This window comes from Ictalurus punctatus, chromosome 12 (assembly GCF_001660625.3).
Source record: "Ictalurus punctatus breed USDA103 chromosome 12, Coco_2.0, whole genome shotgun sequence".
NCBI lineage: Eukaryota > Metazoa > Chordata > Actinopteri > Siluriformes > Ictaluridae > Ictalurus > Ictalurus punctatus.
Genome location: NC_030427.2, coordinates 14,197,280 through 14,217,084, shown reverse-complemented (window position 1 = coordinate 14,217,084; position 19,805 = coordinate 14,197,280). Strand labels below are relative to the sequence as shown.

The window sequence follows — 19,805 nt, the reverse complement described above, 5'->3', positions numbered from 1 at the left end:
ATATCTAAGTTTTTGTACTATGGTTTGGAAATGGACTCGAGAATAAAAAACAGTGTGGAGTCAAATATTGGAATTTCGATTCCAATATTCGACTCCACACTGTATTTTATTCTAGAATTGGAATCAATGAGTCAGAGTCACATTTCTGGAATCGACCAGTTCGGTGCTAGCCGCCACGCGCCTCGGATAACGCTTAGACCAGTAGTTTTCAAAGTGGGGCCCGCCAGGGGGCGCCAGGGGGCGCCCGGGGGGCCTCAACAATTTGGTGTGCCCAGCCCTCCCACTAGTATGTTTTCTCTTTCTCACTCTCAGACAACCACACACACACACGATCAATTCCTAATGTAATGTAATGTAAAGATGTAATTATTAATTTTTTAAAAAAGGGGGATATATTCAGAAGTCTGTATTTTTAATGTGTTTTAAAGACATCTTGCAAAAAGGGGGCCTTGGTCAAATGTTAATGCCATTTGGGGGGCCTTGCCCTGGAAAAGTTTGGGAACCCCTGGCTTAGACAACTACCTGCCGCTTCGGGTTGCCAGGTCTACGTTTTACCGCATCCAATATTCACAAACAAATCTAAAAAACGTGTCCGTTTAGAAATTTTCTGATGCTTTTAAATTCCATCATGACTATAACTGCGAATGTGCAATCATTTAAAAGAAACATCATTCAATGAATTGTAGCCAGGCATCATAAAAATACATATGGTTAACCTAAATGATCCTTTCACCAATACTCCTTAAAATCTCGAATTTATACAAATATTGCCAGAAATGAAAAAATACTGGTATAGATATAATAATAAATTCACTGACACACATAGATTCATTCAGTGACGTATCTGACACTGTTGAGAATGGGATTAAACAGGGGAACCAAAACGTGTTAATGCATTCTCTACAGATTTTCATTTTCATTCTCTGCAGTTTTCATTTTCCTGGACCCCTTTTAGGTCTTCTACCTATCTGGTTCCTTGGTATTAACCCCATATTCCTCTTGTTATGTATGCAAAATGACCAGAAACTACATTACAGAGATAAAGTTCAATACAGAAGTTATTAGCTGATGGTGGAACTGGATCTGGCAACTCTGGTCCCTAGGGTAAGGCGTTTAAACGTCAAAGAAGAAATTATTACGTATTAATACTAACAAATAAATAAGCAAGCAAACAAATAAAAAAATAAATAAATCACTTTAAATACATAAAAAGTTATTTTGTATTAATATATTATTCTTCTTCCTCTTCTTTTTGCAGATCTGGGCTTTCATTTTGAGAGATTAAGTAACACAAATCCAGTCACACATTATACATTTCATTCAGCCCAAGCACAAATAAGCACCTCATCAAAAATGAATTTCAAACATTTAAAAAATATTTTATTATTGATTTACAAGATGCAAATATTTCAGCCAAGAATGTAAATATGTGCATATTTCTTCTTCACTGAACCTGAGTGCAGGCGTGCAGGACAGAAATACATGAGAGGTGATCAGCATAGAAGTATATTATAAATATGATAGTTTTGAAATAAATCAAATGAATAACTGTCCTTTAACAAACCTTAGAATCCAAGAGGAAATCTCGTCTTCAGGCCATCAACAGTGACACTTTAGGGTTCAGGGAAAGTAGAACAAAAGAGTGGACATGAGCAGTAATACTTCCTTTTGATTATAAATGTATCGGCATCTAAACAGTCGTTCCCTCAGCTGCCTCACTATTTTCTCTCTTCTTTCACGTGAATAAAACAAAAATAAATAATGGCTCTCTAACTGACCAGCATGCTAATAAATGAACTTTCTAGCTAGCTAATAGAATAAAGAAATGGCACTACTTCATCTGTCATGTGTAAATGGGGTAGATGGCTATGTCAATACCTAATGTTTACATTTTATTGCTTTTGTTTCAAAAAGAGATTATTTCAGAATCGCACTGCATTCTGGGTAAGTTAAAGTTCATTTAAGATGGAAGGAAAATGGTGATGGCAAGTAAAAACAACTTACGTGTTAAGTGGAGGCAGAGTTACAGGGCCGGTTATGTGGTGAATGGATGGGTGATAAGCTCCTCCCCTTTCTGGTGACATCATAGACGGCCAAGCTGAGTAGCCAATAGGAGGGAGCGGCGGAGGCCCGTAGTGATGATGATGATGGACAGCGCCTCCTCTGGTTTTCATGTAGTTCTCCTAAACGTCATAGTCAAGCTTTTAACATCTGAGGCAGCTTTTGAGTATGAAATAAATGAATAAGTGGTGAAAGGTCACCTGGCCCGCAGGAGGACTCTTGCTCATGCCGGCAGCTGTCGGAGGAAGCGCCTTCAGCATCATGTTGTGCATGATGATCTGATGCATCTGAGCGTTCTGCATGAGCATCAGCTCCACCATGTCTGAGGATCGACATCGCATTAGGAGGCTTAGTTATAGACCATGAAATTACAAGATCACTTCTTAGCCAGGTTTAATACAACTGAACCTTGTGTAACTGTTAGTGCATGTTATATGATGAATGCTAGGAATAAAACATTTGCAGGTGTGCTGTTTTGGGAAAATAATCAGTGATGGGGTGGTGTGATGAAGTGCAGGTAATGATAGCACCTCAAACTGAATTATTTTACAATAAAAGCATGTCCAGAAATATTTTATTCCAACCAACAGTTACAAGTTTTATTAAAGTATACTTTTTACCTGTTTAGAATTGCATTAAAGGTTGTGAAAGAAAAAAAATTTCAACTGACGTACCCTCTTTAATGCTGCCGGATCTGTAGGGAGCAGGTTGGACTGGTGGAATCTGTGCTATAAGTGGCTGCTGCTGTGGTAGCTGCTGAATGATGGTGGCTGGCGGATGTGGAACCTGCAGAGAAAGAAAAAACATATACAGTATATTTGTGTTGAGAAATAAATAAATCAGAATTCTCAACCTAGATCAATTCGGTCCAGTGTTAGCCTACACATTTGTACTTTAAGGTGTTAATTGAGTCATTCTCTCACAGTGTGTTGGATGATTCGAGGAGGCTGCGGGGCTTGAGGAGGAGCTGGAGGAGGAGCTGGAGGAGGAGATTGATAGATATAAACCGGAGGTGCAGGCGAGGCAGGAGATTCATAATGATGCTGTCTGCGAGTTCCAGCCCACGTCTGTGGCCTTGCTAAGTTGTTCAGCATGTGCTGTTCCTGTCACAAACAACAAAACAAATAGGAAATATTTATTTAATTTGTGAGGAATAAAATATTCAGGCAGCGTGCTGTTATATAGATAACGTAACAGAACGAGCACATTAATATAAACCTATGATTTGGTAGCTGCACTATTGTCAGAGCTGCTGTTATAGAAAATGAATCAATGCCTTCTGACCAATCAGAATTGAGAATTCAACAGCACTGTAGAGTAAAGGTTAATATTAACATGCTATAGTAAGTTTAATATCTTATCAGTCCCTACAGGGTTTCACAGAGTTTATTTGTGATTGTTGCAGCCAAAAATGCTTGATTTTGCTCCAGGGTTTTTTTTCCTTAGAGTTTTTTGTGCTTTTTTTTTTTGCGGAAAACTACTTGAATTGGCAAAATCGCAACTGCAAGAAATAGTTTTGCATGATCTTTTGCAGTGATGTTTGTTGGTAAATGAGACGTTTTAGCTGTACTGATGTTCGACACACGTGAATCGAAAAGGGCTTTGGCTGAATGTGCATTGTAATGACGTCACATGACGTTTCTTGGCCGAAATCTGCAGAAAATCTGTGGCAATTTTGAAAAATGGCACGTTCCTCCGAATATTGTAGAGTTTCCTTGATTGTGCGTTCATTTCTGCGATCGCAAAATCCTGGAGGGATTGTCTTATAAAACATCATGTGATGTCAGTACCCTTAGTCTCCGGAGTAAGTCTTTCTTGCGTCTCAGAGCACTGAGTAATGCTTCATTTTGTCCATCATAACTTCCTGTGTAAAAAAAAACATTTGCTGTGAAAATTGTATTAACCTGTCCATAAATAGCAAATTCCTTCCTTGAAATGATTCACTTTGAATTGCTTTAGGAATGTTATACTCACATCTGAGCCACTATCTCAAAATGTACATTTACATAAATAGATATTTAAAATAAATTGCAATTTCAAATTGCAATATTACTATTCTGTTTTTACAAAAATTTTAGAGGTAACATTACTTGCGGAAAGTGCAGACTCTGCCCTTTCATCATGACCCGCTCTCTCATTCTCCAGTCTCTAATGTAGAGCAAACCAGATGAAATAATTAGCATGTTTTAAACACATTTTGTTTAATTTATTTCTTTCAATTTTGAGAGCAAATCCTCATTTTGCTGGGTTATGGAAAAAAGACATATATCAAAATATAGAAACGAACAATTACGACAGTAAGAAATGACAGAAAAATAGAACATTATATAAAACATTCACAACTATACATGACTAGGTTCATAATGGCTTATGATCAGGTTTATGATGAATTGTTTTATGGGTGATTTGATGATTGGAGTCTCATTTGTATCCTGCTGATATTACGTTTATAAATCTGTATGTGAACTAGAACTTCTCTACTTCACTAAAGCTTAATTAAAAATCTTGTATTGTAACACTACTTGTATTGTTCTCCGCTTGATATATAGCTTTGCTTGTATTTCCTCATTTGTAAGTCGTTTTGGATTGAAGCCTCTGCTAAATGAATAAATGTCAATGTAAACAAAAGGTAAAAAGACATTTTAAACATAGGTAACGTGTCCTTAAACATTCCTGAAACCTTAAACGTTCTTGCCTGTCCCAGTCCACTATAACTACACTTTACCTTCACATATAATTATTAAATTATTAAAATTTTCGCATTAATGTAGGAATCCATTTAAGATCCTGTAGGTTATGAAAAATGTACACTTTACTTCATTCACTCAACCCTGTTACCTGAACACATTCACCCCTACATAATATTTGGGCCATTCCACAAGTCACAAGTTCAACAGTTAGTGCCATTATCCCAATTTCCTGAAGATCATGAGAAGAAGAAAAGTTTGTTCTCTCATTGCTTCTTTATTTTAACAGATGATACAGTAACATTGACTGACCAGGTCACTTTGAAGGTACAACCTGTTACACAAATTATAGACTGAAAGTAAATTATTAATGTGAGAAGAAATACATTTTAAGTATCTCATTATAATGTCCTTAATGTCATAAGCATGGATACTAGTTAACCACATTTTGTGTTTTTGCTAATTCTATGCTCAACCCTGTTATTCATTTAATAGTAACATGCCACCATTTCAGCAAAGGCTTGTGATGGCTTAGCACATTTTTTTTCAAAAAATTAAATGTAGTATTTCAGTTGCAAGGACTGAATGACACCTCAATTGTTTAATCATTTTTATAAGCACTTAAAATATACAGTTGCAATCAAAATGATTCAACCCCCATTGCAAATCAGGTTTATTTACAGACTTTCAGCTGTTTGAAATGAACAAATCAAACAAAAACAATTGAAATAGTTCAACACAACGAATGCTTCAAGTAGTTCCCCAAATTAAACTGAAAATGCAACTTATAATGACTTCTCCAGTCTCAAAATATTTCAACCCCTTGAAGGGAATCTCTCACAACAGCACAAATATGCAAAACAGGTGTTGTCTCAAGCACACCTGATGCAACTAATCGAGGGCATTAATTTAATTTTCTGCTAGGGGCAGAAAATTTATGAAATACCTGAAATGGCAGGTATTTGGAGCATGCCTGTATTTGCAGCATGCAAACCCAAGAATATTACTGAACTGTAGGCCATTGTTCATGAGGAATGGGATAAGATTCCTCAGTAAAGCTACCAGAAGCTATGCATCTCATTTGCAGCAGGTCATAACAGCAAAAGGGTGTTCTATTAAGTATTAAATATGCTTGCCATGAAGGGGTCGAATAATTTTGAGAAGGCATTATAAGTTGAATTATCAGTTGAATTTGAATATGAAGCATTCATCGTGCTGAACTATTTCCATTGCTTTTGTTTGATTTGTTCATTGCAAACAGCTGAAAGTCTGTAAATTTTGACAATAAACCTGATTTGCAATGGAGGTTGAATCATTTTGATTGCAACTGTATATAAAACACAATAATGATAAGCATAGTATAAATCTACGTTGTTAATCAGTGAATAATAAGTGAATAATAAACAGCATTAGGAGATAGAAGGCTGAATTATTAATACATGACACATTCATATTCATTAATAAAGCAGAACTGGTCATCTACGTACTTTTTTTTCTACAGGATGTTAAAAAAGTTATATCGGTAGATGAATCTCTCACCTTTTCTAGCAGTTTTAATTTAAAACGAGTCATTTGGTCAACAATCGGATCAGCCATTGCAGTGAATTAGCTCTTACACAAGCTTTAAAAGTTTCTATGCACTGTTTTGTCTAACTTCCCTTCTTCTAATTAAATCTAACATTGGAGAAAAAAGTTTGAGTCATGTTTCTCCACTAGTGCCTGTTTGCTGTGGACTTTTCTCTTGGTTGCCAGAAACATACCTGTGTTCCTCTGCCCAACCCTGCTGTTACCATGTTACGTATCCGGCTTTATTTGCTTCACTGGGAGATTTTAAAAAGAAACTACTTCTTGTTATTGTTTGTTAGAGCCGTTTTGCATGCATAGAATCAAGTTTCAAGGATTTTAAATGCAAAATATTATATGGTTGATAAATGCCCAAACCAAATTTGAATTGTGTATCGGCTAACATTTATTCATTTGCATTCAAAACATTTGTTAACTCATTTCCATCTCTGTTAAGTTAATAAAATGCTTTTGAAATGCCATTATCAGCCATTATCCTATGTAGAAAATTATGCTCAATTCGGATTGGTCAGAAGGTGTTGATAAATTTTCTATAACAGCAGCTCTGACAATAGTGCAGCAGTAAGCCACAGGTTTATATTAATGCACTACATTATTGCTTCTATAGTAACAACACTACCCCCAAGCTGACACTGGGCCCTAGAGCAAGGCCATTAACCCTTAACCAATTAGTGTTCGGGACTCAGACACAGTCTCAGTGTTTAAGTCTAGGCTTAAAACATATTTGTTTACTCACGCCTACCCTGACTAGTCTCTCTATTATGCTAATTCCCAGTCCTAATAATCTTTTCTCTCCTCTCTCCTTCTGCCGAGCGAAACACGATTTTATGGAGATACTAGAGATCCTGATCCTTTCTGATCTCCGGACCCGCCTGATCCGTTTCGGATGTCCTGCCTCTGGATGGAGCTCTAATCTACTCCAATTCCAGACTGCTGGACTACGGCAGCTTCTATAGCCATACAGAATTCATATAAGTCAATGATGAACTTTTTCACATAATCTGTTGTTACCCAGATGAGGATGGGTTCCCTTCTGAGTCTGGTTCCTCCCAAGGTTTCTTCCTCTTAAAACATCTTAGGGAGTTTTTCCTTGCCACCATCGCCACTCAGTGGCTTGCTCAGTTGGGATAAAGTCGCACCTTTAATATCTATATACCGTGTAGATATTTCTGTAAAGCTGCTTTGAGACAATGTCTATTGTAAAAAGCGCTATACAAATGAAATTGAATTGAATTGAATTAACTATTCAGTTGTATAAATGAGATAAATGTAGATCGCTCTGGATAAGGGCATCTGCCAAATACCATAAATGTAAAATGTAAATGTAAACTCACACAGGGACACTCCACATAAGTGTGTTTAAAAATTGTGTATTCATTGATATGGTGAAGTTTTCTTTAAGGAGAAGTTTATTTAGCCTTTTTGGAAGGAGTCTCGTGTGTCAGCACTTTGTAACCATCAGAGGTGCTTGAGTTTACTGCAACTTTCTGTGATTGCAAAATCCTAAAATCCTGAAGGGACTGAATAAAACACTTCGGGGACATGCTGTTATTGGAAAGCAATCAACTTTGAGGTTGTAACAGTAATGCCGCTTGATCACACTATCCTATGTTTTCCTATAACAGTATTCTCCCAAAAGTGTTATTCTTTACATAATATTGTAAATGTGACTAAAAGCTTGCATTACATATACTATTTTTGATTAAGTATTTCAATATGACAAAAATGCAGTTTATTCCCTGTTTTTCCCAAATATGTAAATAAATAATTCACTGGCGCAAAAGTAACTGATATTTTACGAACTATGTTAGACATGTTTTTAGGCGATTAGATGAAAAATAAACACTTTTTAAAACACAGAAACAACAAGAATTCTGATTAATAGTTAAGCTTAAAAAGAGACAGTTAAAGCTCGCGCGCTGATGCCCGCGCTTGTAGAGGTTGTGGGCGTGTCTTTTGCTTCGAACCAGTAGAAAACGAGATTACTATTTAAAATAACTGTGAGCGATTATACCTTTTTAATCGTATAACAACTAATAAATCGATAAACATTTGTATAAAATAACACGTATTAATTATATGTACATGTCTTTATTTCGCGCTTCTTTGTTACTAACTTTCTGGATAAACCGAGGAGGAATTTGAATAGCACAGGTGCGCGTGCCTTATGTAACGATCTGATTGGCTGTAATTTTCCCAGCCGTGTGTCCTTATTGGTCGCTTGACATACACAACCTCATAAGGGCGGGGCTTAAAGGGCTTCGCGGCCATGTTGAAATTTGCACTGACAGTTATTCCGTTGTGATTTTTCCTCAACTTGGAAGCAACCCTACATTGTCTGTTTTTTTCATCAGCACACACTCCAGTGCAACGTTTTTCGGTCTCTATGAAAGCCTTGATTTCTAGAAGATGGACCAAGATGAACGGCGAAGAAAACTAGAGGCCGGAAGAGCGAAGGTTTGTACCCAAGAATTCTGGCTAGCTAGCTTAGCCGTAGGTGCTAGCTGATTATTTTTGCGTAGTGATTAACTTGAAATTCAAACTTTAGCTAGCAAATGAAGTAAACTGATATTTTAGCTGTACAGACTGATCAAAGCGACTTAAGTATGTTATGATAATTCAGTGAAATGTATTAACATGGCTAATGAAGAGGACTGAAAACTTCGTTACTCGCTGCAAATGTTGGTTCTTAACGTGTTTACAAAGAAGTAAATGAATCAAATGGCTTAAAGGTACAATAGTCGATTTCTTTTACCCCTTGCTTATACAAATAACCTGACGGATACGTAGAAGATGAGTAAAAAAAAGCAACAAAGATTTAAACCGTGGCCTTAGCAAAAGTTTATGAAGTCGCTGATAAAACCTGTTTGTAAAACAGGAGTCCGGTCCGGAAAGCTTGTTTCTGTTTGGTTGCACCTTCTCTCAGTCATACGCTACACGGATCATCTAAGATCCTGGGGGGTCCAGCTTTGTGAACATGGTCAGGATCAGGACGTGAGCTAAAAGGAAAAATAATGTTTAACCCACCTAACGCACCTTAAGCACATTTAATGTTCACTGCAATAAGGACTAAAACACGTTCAACCAGCGCTGGCTATTATAAACCCGCTTGCAGTGCAAATGCCTCTTCTGTCCTAAAAAAAAAAAAAGAAGGAACATTTTTATATATATATATATATATATATATATATATATATATATATATATATATATATATATATATATATATATATATATATATGGCATCCATGTCAGATAATTTGCTCATCAAATAGTAACATCTCCACCAAGGGTTGTAAGAAAATAGGAAGACGTACTGTAGGTAGATGGATAGGTACTTTATTTATTCCCAACGGAGATTCAAGAAAAAACACAGAATGATAGCGAGACACAAGAATGGAGCTGATTTCTTTCTATCCCAGACTGTAGATTTATGCAGCCAGTCAGTGACGGTCGTACCAGGTGATTTACATGGAGTGACACAACCCGTAGAATTGATCTCCAGTATGCTTGGTCTGATTTTGTAATTCGACTGAAGATTGTTATGGTTAGATGTAGAATCATAGGCTTTTGGTTGATGTGTAGATGCTACATGATTAATACTGTAATATTGCGTGGCTCCACGTGTGTCGGGATGTAAACTAGGTCAGGGGTGTGCTTTGTAAGCTGGTGTAAGCTGCTCAACAAAGCTGTGGAGAGATCGATTGTGGAGTTGTCTGTTGCAGATAATTGTACGCTTCTTTTCGTGTTCGATAAGGGATCGTGCACAAACAGGACAGATTTTGAAGGCTTCCACATTTCTTCCACATAGCTGCTGGGTTTTGACCCAGTGCTACTGGAAATGGCTCTAAACTCTTTATTTTATTTATTTCTTTTTTTAAAAAAGATTTTTCAGATAAGCGGTCAGATTGAACGCAAATGATTTTCAAAAGGCAATCCTGGGCACTGGGCATGTAATGTGTGTAGTTTTCTGATAGCCAGGTATATCCATCTAGGTGAACTTCGCAAACCTCGGCCTTGTGAGCCAATTAAAACCAAGACAGTGGACTAATTGGTTATTAAAAACGACAGAGCTGCTTATTATTAACGTCACACCTAGATGTTTTCTAACTGTTGCTTGTTGCACATCTGATAAACAAAATTAGCCATTTTGACATACACAAGGGATTTTTGTGTTTCTACCTGCCCTTTGGCGCAGTTCGCACACTTTAGACAGCAGCGGGCGAAAGTTAGCAGTGCAAACGCAGAAAAGAAGACCGCAAGAAGGAAGAGCCAGACTGTCCAGACCGATGACTGTTCAGAGGAGAGAGAGGAGTCCCAAACCAAACATGCTCCTGGACAGGATGGCAAGGAGGAGCTTGAGGTTTGATTTTATTTCTTTATGACTAATTTTCATGTTAGGACACCAAGTTACAACAAGCGTGCTTGTGTGATTGATACTGTAGGAGTCAGAGCAGCCTTATGACACAGGCGTTCCAGAGCAAAGCTCGCTTCTTGTGGATGGAACGACGGCAGATCAGAGTGACGAGCAAGAAGAGCTTTTAGGAGCGATTGTAGTCTCACACACGAGCAAAGAACAACTGAAGGTGAATATATTTGGTAACTTTCTGTTAGTATCGTAACACTTTATGGAGTTTAATGCTAATGCAACATTTGCCTGTTTATTTTAGTGCACATGCTGGGAAGGTGACATTTAGAGATGTTTAGCTCTTAACGCTGTGCCTCATTAATGCCTTTTAGCAGTTACAGGCAGCAGTGGAGAAGCGAAATGAGATCATTTCACAGCTCAGCATCAACCTGCAGGCGGCGCTAATGAGCCGAGAGCAGGTGCAGCTTGAAGCACAGCAGCTGACGGGTCAGATACAGGAGCTGCAGCAACAACTACAGCAGGTGTGAAATTGCAGCCATACAGCACCTCGTTTGATATAAACCTTATTGTACTATACTACACTAAACATCCAAAATTATATGGACACCTGCGCATCATTCTACATTCCATTCCAGATATAGTCACACTTTGCTGTTGTAATAAGCTCCACTTTTCTTTGAAGTCTTTCCACTACATTGTGGGCATTTGTGTTCATTCAGCCACAAGAGCATTTCTGATGTTTGGTCAGGAGGTCTGGGGTTCAGTTGGCGTTCCAGATGTTCAGTGGGGTTGAGCTCACAGCTCTTGAGGAATTTCATGGTACATTTCAACTTGGATGAATGTTTTGTTGTTGTGGTGTGTGTGTGTGTGTGTGTGTGTTTCCCCCCCCCCCCCCCCCCCCCCCCCCCCCAGGCTATAGAGTACCTGCGCAGTAAAAGTGTGGGATGGCTGGATCTCTCTCAAACCCAACAAACCCACCGCCAGCTTCTTATCGAGCCCTCTCTGCAGGTGATAATCCTCATCTCTCATACAACAAAAAGTTGTAAGCTTTGTATCATTAAATTTTGTGTTGTAGCTTCACCTTTGTGATATTTGGAAGTGTTTCCTCTGTCTAGACTGGTAACTATCGACAGATCCTCTTGGCTCAGAAGGAAACGGAGATTGCGGCTTTCCAACAGAAGCTCACAGTCATGGAGGATTCCCTCTCTCAGTTCCAAAGTGCTTTCACGGCAAATAACATGGAGCAGGTCAAATCAAGCTTGTGCCACAACGCTGAAATCCTGTCCGGGGTTAACACGAGCCCAGAGAACAAACTTGATTCGAGCAGAGATCTGATTCTGAGATTAAAATGCGAGCTGGACCAAGAGCGACAGAATAGCAAGCGAGTGCAGGAACGTGCCGAGAGCCTGCAAGAAATGGTTTTGAAATACGAGAGCGAGAAGTTTGAGACAGAGGCTCGGTTACAGTCTGTTCAGGATGATCTCGAGAGCGCGTTGAAACAGGCACGTGAGGCGCAGCAATACAAAGCGGAAAAAGAGCGACTCAACCAGGATGTAGTGCGTCTAGATGGGCTGGTGCAAGAACTTCAGAACAGGCTTCAAGAAGAAGAAGAAACGTCCAAGCACCTCCTTTACAAATACGAAGCTGAAATCGCAAACTGTGAGCTGCGTCTCCAGACCCTGGAGGAAGAGAGGGTGTTAAATGTAGCGCAGTTAGGTGAAGTGCACGAGGCTGCGCTCAAGCGTCTCCGAGAGGAGCATTCTGAGGAGGTTAGACGAATTCAGGAACTGTTAGACCAAGCCCAAAAACATGACCTTCATGGTGCATCTTCTGAGCTTGATACAAATGTCACCTGGATTCAAACCTCTGAAGAACAGCACAATCAGGAGACTGCCACTGAAGGTTCTCCTGAAGCTGTTCCAGGTATGAATGCCTCGGTTACCGATGACTTGATGGAAAGGTACTTGGCATCTGCTGTGCAGTGTCAAAGCTCATGGATGGAACAAAGTCTGGAGGAGCACAACATCATGGAGAACTCTACTGTCTCCAAGTTGGAGTTTGAAGACGAATCAAGATTTTTGATTCACCTTGAATCTGGTGCTCATAACACAAACCCAGACGATCAACCATCAGGACTAGATGGCGTGTCCTTCACCCAAGCTCCGTGGCAGAGCTTCAATTCGACCTCAAATGATCTGAATGAAAGCTTGGATCTGGGCAAGGAGCTTCTGATCCAACAGTGCAGAGACCTCACAGAGCAGCTGGAAGCGAGAGAGAAACAAATGGATGTTCTTCAGGAAGAAGTTCGGTGCTCTGCTGAAGAGTTGGAAGAGGCACGGGAGCGTTGGAGTAAAGCGTCGGAGGAGCTTGAGGAAGTGAAGTGGGAGCTGGAGACGGAACGAGACAAGAGGCTTCATTACGAGGAGATCCTCAACGAGAAAATCCATGAGCAGGACAACCTAAAGAACAAACTCAACTACTTGGAGAAGGAGAAAGGGCAGCTAACGTCCAACATGGAGGTTGACGATAAGGACTATTCCACAGAGGAGCTTCTGAAGGAACTGAAGGAGGACAAGGTCAAGCTCGTTCTCCAGCTCAAACACCAAGAGGAGCTGGTCCGACACATTCAAGAGCAGAAGATGGCCGGAGATCCGGTGAGCTGTGAAGTCCAGGCCCTGTTCGGGCGGCAGCTCTCCTCCCTGCAGGCTCAGAGGGACCAGCTCATGGCCCAGCTGGAGAGCCAGAGGGAAAAGAACCAAACCACGTCTGAGCTGCTAGGACAGAAGACCCTCGAGGTGGACTCTGCCTACCGGGAGATCAAGCAGCTCAGAGTAGAGGTGGAGGAGAAAGTAGAAAACCTGCAAAGGTTGGAGAAGGTCCAAGTGGACCTGGAGTCCAAGCTGACTTGTCTTAAAGAGAACCTGAGTAACATGGAGGAGGCGTTACGTCAGGGTTCGGCCGAGAAAGCTGCTTTGGAGAAGCGACTGCAGACGCTAGACGAACAGAACAAGAACATGGAGAAGGTTCTGGAAACGGAACTGGAGAGCTTTGAGGTGTGGATCTCTTTTATTTCTGTTTTATGTTTGTGCCTTATTTTGGATATATATGGACTGGCTCCGTTAAAAATAAAATACACACTATTCTTTCTTTTTTTTTTCAATCTCTGACTTTGTTTCTTTCTTTTCTTTTATCCTCTTGTCCTATTCTATTTGTTTTTTTTTCTCCATCTGTTTTCCCTTGTTCTTTTTCGATATCTCTCCTTGTCTCTCTTCTTATTCTTTCATATTGCGCTCTTTTTTTCCCCCTGTGTATTTATTTTCCTTTTGTTTTTTCTGTGTTTGTCGATCTTCTTTTTGCTCTCTTCTTTTTCTTTGATTATTCTTTCTTTTTTGTTTCTCCCTCTATTTTGTTTTTCTCTCTCTTTTTTTCCTTTTCTTTCTTGTTCACTCTCTTTGTCTTTTACCCTTGGATTCTTTCTTATTTCTCTCTCCCTTTGTCTTTTTTTTTTTTTCTTTTTTTCCCTGTCTCCCTCAATTTTTTCTTTTTATTTTTTTCTCTCTCTTTCTCTCTTTATTTAGATATCTCTGCCATTCTTTCTGTGATACTGCAGGTATCATGATATGATTTTATTCTTTTTTTTTTTTTAATTTTTTTTTTTAAAAACATCAAATACAAGCTGACTGGAAGCAGCCGATTGCCATTTTCTTTTATTAGAATGTATTGTGTGTTTTTAATTTTTTTTTTTCTCGTTTTTAGTTTCAAGCCATTTATTTTTGTAGACGTTAAATAAAAGTATCAAAGCAAGCATTTCAATTTTAATGGCATCACCTCCAGCTCCGGCTTCAAGCGAAAGATGTGGACCTCAAGCAGATGAAAGAAGCCAGGGAGAAAGCGGAGGAGGAGCTCATGGAGAAGGAGGAAGCTTTGCAGAAGGAGTTGAGAGAACATGAAGAGGAGAAGAAAAGACTTGAGGAGAAACATCAACAGGAGGTAAATTAAAACTACTGCAACATCTGCGGTCTCCGTGTGATCGGAAACGTATTTAATCACGTAACTTATCATTTTTCCTTTCTTTCAGGTGCTGGACTGGAGTTTGCGCTTGGAGAAGGAGCTCTCTGTGCTGCGCTTCAACCTGGAAGAGGAGCAGAAGAAACAGATCACCCTAATTAAGCAGGTATAGATTGTTTATTTTATTTAATTTCTTATTTATCTCTCTCACTCTAATACTTGAATCTCTTTTCTGTGTAGGTGCACGAGCGAGAGCATCAGAGAGAGCTGGCCAAGCAGGTGGCTCAGCGGAGAGAGGAACTTGACCAGCTGAAGGCTGAGCACTCTGCGGAGCTGAGAGACAGCATGGAGGCTGCGCATGAGGCAGAGCTTTCACAAGCCCAGGTCAGTGCAAAACATGGAACGTTATTACAGTCATTATCAGACTATTCAAGTGGTTACTTAAACACCTAACCTGTTTACAGTGGAGTTGAACTGATTTGTGTTCATACTCAGACGCAGCATGCTCTGGAGTTGGAGGCTCTTCGTCTGAGCCTGACCAACCTACACACAGCGCAGCTGGAGCTCACCCAGTCCAACCTGCAGAAGGAGAAGGAGGCTGCGCTGAGCGAGCTGCAGGCCAGCCTGAGGGAGAAGTGGGCTCAGGAGTGCGCTATGCTCCAGACACGACAGCAATTTGAGCTCGAGAGGCTCCGGGAGCAGAGCCGGGAGCAGGAGAAACAAGCTGAGCTCCAGCAGCAACTGGCCATCGGTGAGGCCAGGAAATACACAGCACAGTTACTGTTTATAGCAGGAAATTCGATTTGTCCAGAGAAATACTGTATATCTGTATTGAGTTTAACCATACACTTTTGGTATATGGGTTAATATTGTTATTGGGTTAATCTTAGCTAGAGCTAGGCATTTAGGACTGATATCGATATTGTGATGAATTTTGACACACTACACTTTATCTCAACATTTCCCCCCAAAAACAAGTATGCATAATCTGATTTCATGCAGCTGATTCGATTAGAATTGTAGTGAATAAAATATTAATAAGAAATACGTATATTTAAAGTAAATGGATTTTTTTCCCCTTTTAGACTGTTTGAATAAAATAATTGTCCATATTTTTCAGTGTTAAAAATAGACTTTAAAATGTCTACAGAATTAAATAAAATGTAAAATGCAATACTGCTGTTTTGCCAGAAGAGTAACACATCTTGTGGTGCATTTTGTGCATCCAAAAAAGCTCATACTTACCGATTAATTAATATTTGTCCTATTGTCCAACCGTAGTGTGACGTAGGAGTATACATCCTCGCAGAGAGGGCCTCTGCCTCTTAAAAACCTCCAAAAAGCTTCACATTTAATAAAATCATGACTTTTATTAGATTGATGCACTTTTTCTGTTATCTAACGTATTTCTGTCATGTCTGTGGTGTCATTTATTTATTTATTTATTTATTTATTTATTCATTTATTTATTTATTTATTTTTGTCCCCAACAGATGATCTGAATTGCAGTTGGGAAAAGCGCATTTCAGAAGAACGGGCCTCACTGGAGCAACAGCAGGCCAGTAGACTAGAGGTAAAGTCATGTTTCCAGGTGGGGTTTTGTGTGTGTGATATATATATATATATATATATATATATATATATATATATATATATATATATATATATATATATATATATATATATATATATATATATATATATATATATATGAATGAATGACATACAGTGAGGGAAAGAAGTATTTGATCCCCTGCTGATTTTGTACGTTTGCCCACTGACAAAGAAATGATCAGTCTATAATTTTAATGGTAGGTTTATTTGAACAGTGAGAGACAAAATAACAACAAGAAAATCCAGAAAATGTTATAAATTGATTTGCATTTTAATGAGGGAAATAAGTATTTGACCCCCTCTCAATTAGAAAGATTTCTGGCTCCCACGTGTCTTTTATACAGGTAACGAGCTGAGATTAGGAGCAAACTCTTAAAGGAAGTGTTCCTAATCTCAGCTTGTTACCTGTATAAAAGACACCTGTCCACAGAAGCAATCAATCAATCAGATTCCAAACTCTCCACTATGGCCAAGACCAAAGAGCTCTCCAGGGATGTCAGGGACAAGATTGTAGACCTACACAAGTCTGGAATGGGCTACAAGACCACTACCAAGCAGCTTGGTGAGAAGGTGACAACAGTTGGTGCGATTATTCGCAAATGGAAGAAGCACAAAAGAACTGTCGATCTCCCTCGGCCTGGGGCTCCATGCAAGATCTCACCTCGTGGAGTTGCAATGATCATGAGAACAGTGAGGAATCAGCCCAGAACTACACGGGAGGATCTTGTCAATGATCTCAAGGCAGCTGGGACCATAGTCACCAAGAAAACAACTGGTAACACACTACGCCGTGAAGGACTGAAATCCTGCAGCGCCCGCAAGGTCCCCCTGCTCAAGAAAGCACATATACATGCCCGTCTGAAGTTTGCCAATGAACATCTGAATGATTCAGAGGACAACTGGGTGAAAGTGTTGTGGTCAGATGAGACCAAAATGGAGCTCTTTGGCATCAACTCAACTTGACGTGTTTGGAGGAGGAAGAATGCTGCCTATGACCCCAAGAACACCATCCTCACCGTCAAACATGGAGGTAGAAACATTATGCTTTGGGGGTGTTTTTCTGCTAAGGGGACAGGACAACTTCACCGCATCAAAGGGACGATGGACGGGGCCATGTACCGTCAAATCTTGGGTGAGAACCTTCTTCCCTCAGCCAGGGCATTGAAAATGGGTCGTGGATGGATATTCCAGCATGACAATGACCCAAAACACACGGCCAAGGCAACAAAGGAGTAGCTCAAGAAGAAGCACATTAAGGTCCTGGAGTGGCCTAGCCAGTCTCCAGACCTTAATCCCATAGAACATCTGTGGAGGGAGCTGAAGGTTCGAGTTGCCAAACGTCAGCCTCGAAACCTTAATGACTTTGAGAAGATCTGCAAAGAGGAGTGGGACAAAATCCCTCCTGAGATGTGTGCAAACCTGGTGGCCAACTACAAGAAACGTCTGACCTCTGTGATTGCCAACAAGGGTTTTTAAACCAAGTACTAAGTCATGTTTTGCAGAGGGGTCAAATACATATTTCCCTCATTAAAATGCAAATCAATTTATAACATTTTTGAGATGCGTTTTTCTGGATTTTTTTGTTGTTATTCTGTCTCTCACTGTTCAAATAAATCTACCATTAAAATTATAGACTGATCATTTCTTTGTCACTGGGCAAACGTGCAAAATCAGCAGGGGATCAAATACTTCTCCCCTCACTGTATTTATGTGTATGTATGTGTATGTATGTGTATTTTTATATATATATATATATATATATATATAGATAGATGGAAATATATATTAGGTAGATAGATAGATAATTAGTTGTGTACGTGTCCTACACTAAAAATCTAACTGTGTTTTGTCTTTAATTCATCAGGATGCAAAGGCTCAGTTGTTACAAGACTCCAAAAAAAAGCAGTCAGAGCTTCAGGCAGCCCTGGACAAAGCCGAGGAAAGTTTGGCTGAGACACAGCACAAGCTTGAGGAGCTTCAACAATCTAAAGAGGATGAAATCAAGCATCTGGAGTCGGAGTTGAGTCAGGCGTGGTCCGACCGAGACTCTGCTGCTCGTGAGTGGTTTTTAGCGTCAGGCAAATGACATTGTTACTGTTTAATATCATATTATATTATCTATGTATAGGACTGCACTGTGTTATGAGCATGATATTGATGTGCATGTTACTCCTCGTGTTTTTTAGGTGCTGTTGAAGAACTGGTTGCTAGTCACAAGGTGGTGCTAAAGGAGCAGCAGGCTCACACGCAAGAGCTGGAAGAAAAAGAGAAACTGCTTAAGCAAGAGGTATAACAACGTCAGAATACGTGTGTGTTTATTTAATGGTAACAAAAATGTGTGAGCCGTGTTTTACTCTCATTGTGTGAGGGCGTTAAAAATTAGTTTGTGGCCATAAGTTAGGGATGAAACACTTTGGGGTTTAAAAAATAATTTTTTTACTTATTAGGCCACCCCCCTTCCCCCGCCATCCTGTCTACATTTACGTTTACTGTTGTGGAACCTCCTGTGCTGAAGACTTTTCTGTGTATGGGGAAAGTGAGTTCTCACTTCATACTGACTGTGGTTCTGTTTTGTTTCAGGTGGCTCGTCTGCTCATAGAACAAGAGGCACAGAAAGCCAGCTCCGAACAGGAGATCTCTAACCTCTGGTCTCAGCTGGAGACCATGAGGACCAGCAGGCAGGAACTGGGAGGTACCAGATCATTCTCCATGTTATTGAGTGAGGTTTGGTTAAAAGAAAATGCATAAGTAGAAATCCTCCCTTTTCCGTCTTTCAGAGTTGAAGGAGCAGTTGCTGGCGCGCACGTCACGTGTCGATGACCTTGAGCGGCTGAAGCAGGACTTCTCTCAACAGCGGCGGGAGCTCCAGGAGCAGAACGAGGCAGAGCTGGAGAACCTACGCGTGTACTTTGAACAGCGGCTCCGGGCCAGCGAGGAGAACCACCGGGAAGAAATCGCCCTGCTGCAGCGCCGCCTTGTAGAGAGAGCCCTGGAGGACTCTGTCATCAAGACCGGAGAGGCAAGGTAGGCCAAGTCTATTTGAGGTATGGATTTGGGCTGCTCGATTATGGCCAAAATGATAACGATTATTTTGATCAATACTGAGATCACGAATATTCATTGATTTTAGGGAAAACATATTTTTGTTGCACTTTCACATTTAAATAAACAGACCACTGCTTCCACCTCCATGTTGTGCTACATTCCTGCTAATGTAGAAATGTTTGCATCAAATTAGACTGGTCCTTAAAGTGCATACTCTCGTAGAAGCAAAATATAAATAAAATTGTACCCAAATTATAGGATAAGTAAAAATAAAAATGCCATTAACCAAATGAAAATATGCAACCAAATGAAAACCGTTCAGGCATACGCCGAAAAGGCAATAACAGTGTTTACAGGAGGAGAGACGCAGACAAATCACCCAATAGAGCGGTGACGCAGGGATGATGTCATTTTGTACCGAAACCCGGAAGTTATCA

General features: G+C 39.8%; 2 protein-coding genes across 8 annotated transcripts in view; one reads left to right on the top strand and one right to left on the bottom strand.

Moving 5' to 3' along the window:
• Positions 1–1,355: 1,355 nt before the first annotated feature.
• Positions 1,356–6,478, bottom strand: zgc:112416 (PRR29 family protein). Its single transcript, XM_017481390.3, has 9 exons — positions 6,288–6,478; positions 4,152–4,209; positions 3,852–3,925; positions 2,985–3,164; positions 2,736–2,847; positions 2,262–2,383; positions 2,005–2,183; positions 1,565–1,611; positions 1,356–1,453 (listed from the first exon to the last, which is right to left on the bottom strand). The coding sequence occupies exons 1-8, from the start codon at positions 6,342–6,344 to the stop codon at positions 1,566–1,568; spliced, it is 828 nt and encodes a 275-aa protein (XP_017336879.1). The 5' UTR covers positions 6,345–6,478; the 3' UTR covers positions 1,356–1,453; position 1,565.
• A 2,109-nt stretch (positions 6,479–8,587) lies between these two features.
• pcnt (pericentrin) overlaps positions 8,588–19,805 on the top strand; it is a 35,198-nt gene continuing 23,980 nt past the window's right edge. For 4 of the 7 annotated variants that reach the window (XM_047159043.2, XM_053684132.1, XM_053684131.1 and 1 more), the window contains exons 1-15: positions 8,588–8,789; positions 10,531–10,695; positions 10,778–10,918; positions 11,073–11,222; positions 11,614–11,709; positions 11,817–13,754; positions 14,536–14,691; positions 14,780–14,875; positions 14,950–15,093; positions 15,205–15,460; positions 16,203–16,282; positions 18,188–18,380; positions 18,510–18,610; positions 18,904–19,015; positions 19,101–19,347. In XM_047159043.2, the coding sequence (XP_047014999.1) occupies positions 8,742–8,789; positions 10,531–10,695; positions 10,778–10,918; positions 11,073–11,222; positions 11,614–11,709; positions 11,817–13,754; positions 14,536–14,691; positions 14,780–14,875; positions 14,950–15,093; positions 15,205–15,460; positions 16,203–16,282; positions 18,188–18,380; positions 18,510–18,610; positions 18,904–19,015; positions 19,101–19,347 (3,923 nt within the window). In that variant the 5' untranslated portion in view covers positions 8,588–8,741. The remainder of the gene's footprint in view (positions 8,790–10,530; positions 10,696–10,777; positions 10,919–11,072; positions 11,223–11,613; positions 11,710–11,816; positions 13,755–14,535; positions 14,692–14,779; positions 14,876–14,949; positions 15,094–15,204; positions 15,461–16,202; positions 16,283–18,187; positions 18,381–18,509; positions 18,611–18,903; positions 19,016–19,100; positions 19,348–19,805) is intronic. The other 3 variants (XM_053684129.1, XM_053684133.1, XM_053684130.1) reach the window with 2 other exon arrangements.

Bases quoted from the DNA above. Each gene is read 5' to 3' on its own strand.
- zgc:112416 (XM_017481390.3), bottom strand. From the start codon at position 6,344: ATGGCTGATCCGATTGTTGACCAAATGACTCGTTTTAAATTAAAACTG. The intron at 4,210-6,287 runs GTGAGAGATTCA...GCTCTACATTAG, and splicing joins AATTAAAACTGCTAGAAAAG to AGACTGGAGAATGAGAGAGC. The intron at 3,926-4,151 runs GTAATGTTACCT...TTTTTTACACAG, and splicing joins AGAGTCTGCACTTTCCGCAA to GAAGTTATGATGGACAAAAT.